At 38.5% G+C, this 7,591-nt stretch overlaps 1 protein-coding gene across 1 annotated transcript; it reads right to left on the bottom strand.

The window, feature by feature from the left end:
* Positions 1 to 4,839: 4,839 nt before the first annotated feature.
* Positions 4,840 to 6,040, bottom strand: LOC145556345 (uncharacterized). The gene is made up of 2 exons (XM_081617998.1): positions 5,912 to 6,040; positions 4,840 to 5,464 (listed from the first exon to the last, which is right to left on the bottom strand). Exon 2 carries the CDS (start codon positions 5,461 to 5,463, stop codon positions 4,876 to 4,878), a length of 588 nt encoding a protein of 195 aa, XP_081474124.1. The 5' UTR covers position 5,464; positions 5,912 to 6,040; the 3' UTR covers positions 4,840 to 4,875.
* Between the last annotated feature and the right edge of the window lie 1,551 nt (positions 6,041 to 7,591).

Genomic DNA, 7,591 nt, shown 5'->3' with positions numbered 1-7,591 from the left:
ACGTTCGGGGACATGAGAACCATCAACAGCCCACGTTCGGGGACAAGAGAACCATTTACAGCCCACGTTCGGGGACAAGCGAACCATTTACAGCCCACGTTCGGGGACAAGCGAATCATCAACATCCCACGTTCGGGGACAAGCGAACTATCATCATTTTAGTGATCATCTCCCAGGCGAAGACGATTCACAACGCAAGGTTCTCGATACACAGAGACTTGCAATCTCATCATCAGACAAGTTTTTCCTCAAGCATGGAAAATTTTCGGTCGTTGTCACCTCTCAAGGCGAAGAAGTCAGCGATTATATCATCTATCGGCTTTCCTCAAGCATGGAAAGTAACACAACAATCTTCATCCGGTGGATTTCTTCAAGCATAGAAAACTACCAAAATCATTTGTCACCGATACACTGGTGTCAGATACCATCGAGCATATTCTTCACCGATACACTGGTGTCAGATAAGCATTCTATCCCTTTACTCTTTTATCTGTGGAACTAACATTTTTCTGCAGGTATCGGCGTATACAGAGTGATTTAGGATCGCCAAACGTCTAAAATCATTTTCCGTCCCTATCGACTACCTTGACTATCGTTTTCGAAACTGACGTTTCTACAAACTCAGTCAAAGTGGGGGCTTCTGTAGACACCTAAAAATGTCTCCCCAAAACCAAACCCGATGATGAACAACCTTTCACCGCCATTATTGGTCGAGTTGAGTATTTAATCCTCGGAGTGCTTAAATCCATGTTCAATCCAATACATTTCATAAACCAACCCAATTCTTAGCCCATTTCCCCAAACCATTACTTATTTTTCTCTTTTCGTGTCCACATCACAAAACCGAGCTAATCTGATTTTGTGACTATATAATTTTGATCCAAATATTATTTGGTTGGTTAGGCCTTTAAATAAGATTTCCAACGGTATATCATAAGCTCAATTCCGATTTAAAATGAAGAAGATATGAGCCAAACACTAAACTCGGCCCAAAACCGACACCCTTCTACTAAAACGGCCATATCTTAAATTATACAAAATATTTTGACTTGATTCTAATTGGGTTGGAAAGTATACTTGATAAGCTTTCCAACGATATATTATATGTCTTATTACAAGTTACGGATCAAAAGTTATCATAGTTTTAAAAGCGCGTAAAACCTGGAATTGCCACGCAACAGCAAAATTGCCGCGTCGCGGCAATATCTGACGTGGCACGGCAGCTAGTACTGTGTCACGGAAATCTGAATCGTGTCGCGGTACACATACCGTGACACGGTGCTTTTTCGGCATCATTTCCGCATTTTTCTCACGCGCTTTTTTACCGTGACACGGTGTACTGTACCGTGCCACAGTGGAATTCGCCGCGTCGCGGCATACTTTGCCGTGTCACGGTACACATGCCGTGACACGGGATTTCCCCGTGTTTTCTTCGCGTCCCTAATTTCACGCGCTTTACCCAGCTGAATCATTTTAGGGCAAATGGTGTACCGCGTCACGGTACTTTATACCGTGTCACGACACTTAATGCCGTGTCGCGGCAACCACTGTCGTGTCACGGCGCCCCAGAATTAGGGTTTTATCTTTTAGGGTTCCGTGTGTTCCCTCTACTCATTTTCTCTATAAATACCCCCTTCCTTTCTGCAGTTCGGGACACCAAAAATCATTCTCTCTCTCCCTACACCAAAAATCATTCTTTTCTCCCTTTTTAACCTAATTTCTAGCCTCCTTATTCTTCCATAATATTTCCCCTAAGAACTCTAAGGAGTCCATACTTGACCCGAGGTTCCGTCCTTAAACCAAGGCGTGAAATGTATAATTAACTGAGGGTTTGGACCAAATCAACTCTACTTTTTAATTTAATTTAATTTCAATTTGATTTATTTTATTGAAGTTACTAACAATTTATTCATGATGTAGCAATTCAAGGAAACGCGGAAAGTGAGTAATTAATCACTTAATTACTCTTATTTTTATTTCTAGTATCATGATTAGGGTTATTATTATTCGATTTGACTAACGTTATTATGGTTAAATTGCTTCCAATGTTAATGTATTCTATTATTTTTTATGATCACCGTATTGCATGTTTAAAGGGAATATGTAATTGAAAGTCACGCCTAATAAGATAATTTGGACAACCGGTTTAGGTTCCTTTTTAATCTTGTTGTTTAATTAAGTGATCACAATATTTTAGAATTATATATATGCATTAATATTCAACCAATTTAGCATAATAATAGTTTGGAGCGAATTGAGTATTTTGTTTGCATGCCTTTGAGATTGCAGGAATTACTTTTCACTATAAGAATCGAGTAGAGGCCAATACGGGCGAATGTGACTCCATGACTCACTTCATACCATCATCCCCGATCCTCCTTTCGTGGTTCCGAACCATATGGAGTTAGTAATCTCATGGATTATGAATGGGGTGTAACCTTCACGGGTCAACCGTTGTTGCCTTTCGTTGTCCCTTATTCGTGGTTGCCTTAAATGATCCGTGAACGGTTTACAAGTTCCTTAAAAACTTGTTGGCAGCTCCCTACTTTCCTTGTCCCTAATCGTTGTCCCTATCGTATATGTCAATTCCCACTTCCAAGAATGCCAAGCATATTCACAACATGCTTTTACGTAGGCGCACTTCAAACGACGCCTACACATAGTGTTTCTTCTAATCCCTACAAACAAATTTACACATAGTGTCACTTGATGGATGTGTGCATAAATTGAAAAGTGACAAAGTTAATGAAAGTGGCATGTTATACCTTCAAGTAAGGTCAACACTGGCCTACATCTGTCCAGTCCCAAAGTCGCATTAAAACTTTCAACAAAATTTGTTTTGTTGACATCACACTTTAGCTCAGTGTTGAACTTGTGTTTAGTCCACCTGGACTGATTTCCTAAGTTTGATAGCCATATTCTCCCAGCTAGATTAACTTTGTCAAGTTGTTCCATGGCTTTCTTGAAGGTAAATGGTGAGAATGCACCACATGATTTCTAGAAAAGAGAAAACAACAATGGCCTTGGGAATGCTTTCTTCCAGTTTGCCACAAGGTGCTTACAACAGTACCTTCTGTCAACTTCATTCCATAACTCAGTTAATGCCAAATCAATCCCCTGCATAATCAGATACCACAATGGTCAGCACATGAATGCATTGTACCAAAAGCTGAAAGAAAATAATGAATAATGGGGCTGACCTTCTGTCTATCCGAGATTATGCACCAGTTGTCCTCTCTTCCAAGATCCTTCAACATGTTCTTCAGATGCCACACAAAAAAGCACCAAGTGTCTGTATCTTCCCCAGATTCAATGGCCCATGCAAAAGGGTACAACTCATTGTTGGCATCTAAAGCCACTGCAGACAACAACACACCCCCATACTTTCCCTTAAGGTGTGCACCATCTACCCCTATCAAGCTTCTACAGGCCTTCAATCCCTCAAGAACTCCTTTGAAACTTATGAAAATTAAATGCTCTTGAAAACCAATGGTTTTTCAGGCTCCTGTAACTCAACCCAAGCACAAAATGCAGATGACCCAGGATTGGTTGACTTGATCATCTCACAGTACTTAGGTAAAAAAGCATAAGACTCATCATGAGAGCTATGAATTTCAGCCAATGCCTTATGCTTAACCCTGTACAGTGTGCTTATAGCCATCTGAGCACCAAATCTTTAAAATAAGATGGCATTTAGAGATTTGGCAGAAATATCATTATTAGGCCTGATGTCTTCAATCAAGACTCTTGATGCCCATGAAGCACTAACCATATGGTTATTCACATCCAACCCACTGCAAGTATGCTCAGGATTTTTTATGGACTTAATAGCCCATGTAATCCCATCAGGTAGCTTGGATGCATGCAGCCTCCATTCACATCCTTCAGCAGAGCAAAGTACAGTATACCTCAAGTTTGTAGCCTTATCAACTACCACAGAAAAACCACATTGGATGCAATAATCCCTCACCACATCCCTCAAATACTGCTTATCAGTAAACAATTGCCAAGGCTTAAGAATGATTTTCCCAAATTCCTCATCTTTGTATAACTCTCTATGTCTGTACAACCTCATGAAGTAATTATCATCATCATCACCATCATCAAACACCTCAGCCTCAAATGGATCAAAATTATCATGAATAATAGCCCCACTAACTTCCTCTTCTTGGTCTTCTTCATCAAGGCTCTCATCCTCACTGTCCTCATTCTCATCACCCCCAGTAGGTTCATAATTGTCTTCCTCATCATCATCATCATCACTCCCTAAATTCTGATCATCATCACCTAAATTAACAGTGAGTGCATTTGTCCTTCTACTCTTAACCCCTTGACTCAAACTATTGCTTCCCTCACTAACAGAAAGTTGCAGACCTTTCCTCCTAGCAGTTGTCAAAGGCACCTTCCTTTTAATTATAGGGAAAACCTTAGAAGACCTAGATGAACCAGCTATGTCAGATGTCTTTCCATGGTCAGAAATTTCTAGGGTTGGGTTGACTGGAGTTGGAATTTGTGGGGTTGGGTTGACTGGAGTTGGAATTTGTGGGGTGGGATTGACTGGGGTTTGAATGGTTTGAATTTCTGGGGTAGGTTGATTTTGTGATTGTTTCCTGGGACTCCTCTTTAGGACCACTATTGGTTCAACAACATGCTGGGATTGGTCATTTTGGGGTGGTCCAGTTACAATGTCTAGTCTAGGGTTTGAAATAACCAACTACTGCTCAAAGGTGTAACCAGTTTGCTTACCTCTCCCTTTGCCTCTCCCTCTGCCTCCTCTCCCTCCCCTCCTCTCCCTCCCATCCCTTTTCCTGAACCTCCTCTCCCTCTACCTCATTTCCCTCTGCCTCTCCCTTTCCCTCTTTCAGCTTGATTATGTTACACATCATCTGCAACCTGTCTACTTGGAGAGTTCACCATATGATGACTTTCATTACCTATCTCCATTCTCTCATCTACCTCTTGAACCCTTCTCCTAGGAACCAATTTTTTAGGTCCATCATCAGCATTAGCTAGTGCATCAAGGATATAAGTTGTAGGTGGTTCAACATTGACTGGTGTGACTTGTTTTTTAATGGGTTCAGGTTCATTTAAAGCCTTAAGTGCTTCGAATTCCTCCTTCCACTGCTCCTTAAGTTGTTTATTTATCCTCCCAACCATCAACTCATAAGCAGCCTGTACTATATCTGTTTTACCCTCACCCTCCTCAACCCAAATATGAATCACATACTTACCAACCAGCCTTTCAAACATCTCCATTGACTGACCATCTGACCTAAGTTCATACATCCTCATCTTATAGCAATATTCAAACCTAGGATTTCTGGGTGTGGGGATGTCATTTTGCCTAGCTAATTCCCAATAGTCAATTATTAAGTCAATCAAGTTAACCTTATCAACATCATCTACTACAACATCAATATCACTACGATTATATTGAAATTTAAGCACCACTGGGTAATCCATTCTGCATTATTATAAGACAAAGAAAATGCATAATTTCAGAACAAAAACATAAAGGTAAATGCATATACACAATCATCTGAAACCTTCCCTTTCATATGTGCATAGTAAGCCCGTACCCACATCAAGCAATTTCAGAACAATCAACACAAGCCCTAACCCCTTACCCACATCAAGCAATTATGTGAACAGCAAAACCTAACTTTGAGGGCTAGCACATATATGCAAATTTGCAGAATTCACCCAATTAACAAAAATAAACCACGCAATTAACAAAAATAAACCGTTAATTTGCATAATTATCGAAAATAAACCACATAATTAACAAAAATAAACCGTTAATTTGCAGAAGTCACTAACAAAAACCTAACTTTCACCCAAATTACTCACTTACACGCAATCACACAATAACAGAGCATCGACATCTACAAATTCTTCTTAAACTACATACCTGGAATGCAGTTAGCCTTAAACTAATCTTCCGTTCGCAATTGATGATTCCTTCGTGCTATCTACTGTAATTGTGAATTTCTCGAGCAAATTTATACCCAGCAATGTTCGAATGAGATGAAGAAATGAGAAGGGTTTGGTGTTCTAAAAAAAAGAGAAGGGTTTGGTGTTTTTATGACTGACTGGTTACAAGTGGGTGGGGGTTAGTGAGAGATCATAAATGCCTGGGTAAGTATTTGACACCAGTTAAAATTAACGTTCTAATTAACGTTTTATAATAAATATGGCTACGGAAGTAAACTTTTAAAAGTTTGAGGCTACCAAAGATAATTCATATAAAAAGTGGCTACCAATGGAAATAAGCAAAAGTACGAGGCTACCAATGAGGATTTCCCTTTTTTTTTTTCAACTTAGTGTACATTGTTATCATAATCTTGATATACTCCGTACTTTACCGTGCATGAAGTTTTTTTGACAATCAAAATCTATGTAATAATTTAACAATTTTTTTCCCTAACTTCTCATTATGAGTCATCACATTAATCAGAATCTCCAATCCTTAAATTTTATGCATTTTTGTTTTTTTTGTGTGGCAATAACCACCAAATAACTACTACTTCCACTATTTACAATAAAAAAAAAACTTTCTAACTTCCACATCTACTATTTTTTTCCTTTCTTTCTAAATATACATATTACGTACATATACACTCTAATGGGAAGAATGAGACAATCTTTAAAAGACACAAGAAAGTACAGAAAAAAACTACAATAAAAATTAGTGATCCTAATTTTAAATTAGTGACCCTAATTTTAAATTAGTGAAATTTATTAAAGCTTATATGACCTTTTTAATCGACGTTATGTTGAACATAGTAATCCTAATGTTAATAGAATAACCTTTATTATTTATATTGACCAGTATATTAAAACTTTTATTAAAAAAAAAAATTTAACCTCTTATGACCTTAAATTTATAATAAAACTCCATAAAAAAAAAAAAAAAAAAAAAAAAAAAACCATTTTATGATTAGCACAAAAAATTATTTGTACATAATAACTTCTATTTTAACTAATTGTCAAAAATAATATAACCTTTTCATTATACACGAATATAACTACCTTTGGGGTCTCAATTTTTAACAAGATTAAAAACTTGTTACCTGTTAATTCGGTTGCCCATGACACGTGGCTTGATGTAATTGGTCTATCTATTAATTTTTTTTAAATTAAATAATTTTAGATTTATAATTTTTGATAAAATTGTTTAACATTTAATTAACTTCTAATCAAGTCATTAATTGTGATTTTTTTAACAAATAAAAAAAAATTTAAACAAAACCTACCCACCCCCTCCCCCACCATGCAACCACCTCCTCTCCCCCTCCCCCACACACAACCCTCCCTGGCAACGGTACGGATGGCGCCCAACTCCCCCACCATCGGCTGACCCACTATCTCTCTTCTTCCCTTCCCCTGACCTCCCCCTTCCCTCGTGGCGTGACAGGGGGAAGGGAGAGAGTGGGTTGGTCGGCGGCGGGGAAGTTGGGCGCCGACCGTACCGTCGGGGAGGGCTGCGTGTAAAGGAGGGGGTGATGAGGTGCGCGGTGGGGGAGAGGGGTGGCTGGGTTTTTTTTTTTTTTTTTTTTTTTTTATTTTTAATTATCATTTTTAATAATAA

Source organism: Chenopodium album, chromosome 8, assembly GCF_948465745.1.
Source record: "Chenopodium album chromosome 8, dcCheAlbu1.1, whole genome shotgun sequence".
Taxonomy (NCBI): domain Eukaryota; kingdom Viridiplantae; phylum Streptophyta; class Magnoliopsida; order Caryophyllales; family Amaranthaceae; genus Chenopodium; species Chenopodium album.
Note: the sequence above shows the minus strand (reverse complement) of the source record. Positions and strands in the feature narration are given on the sequence as shown.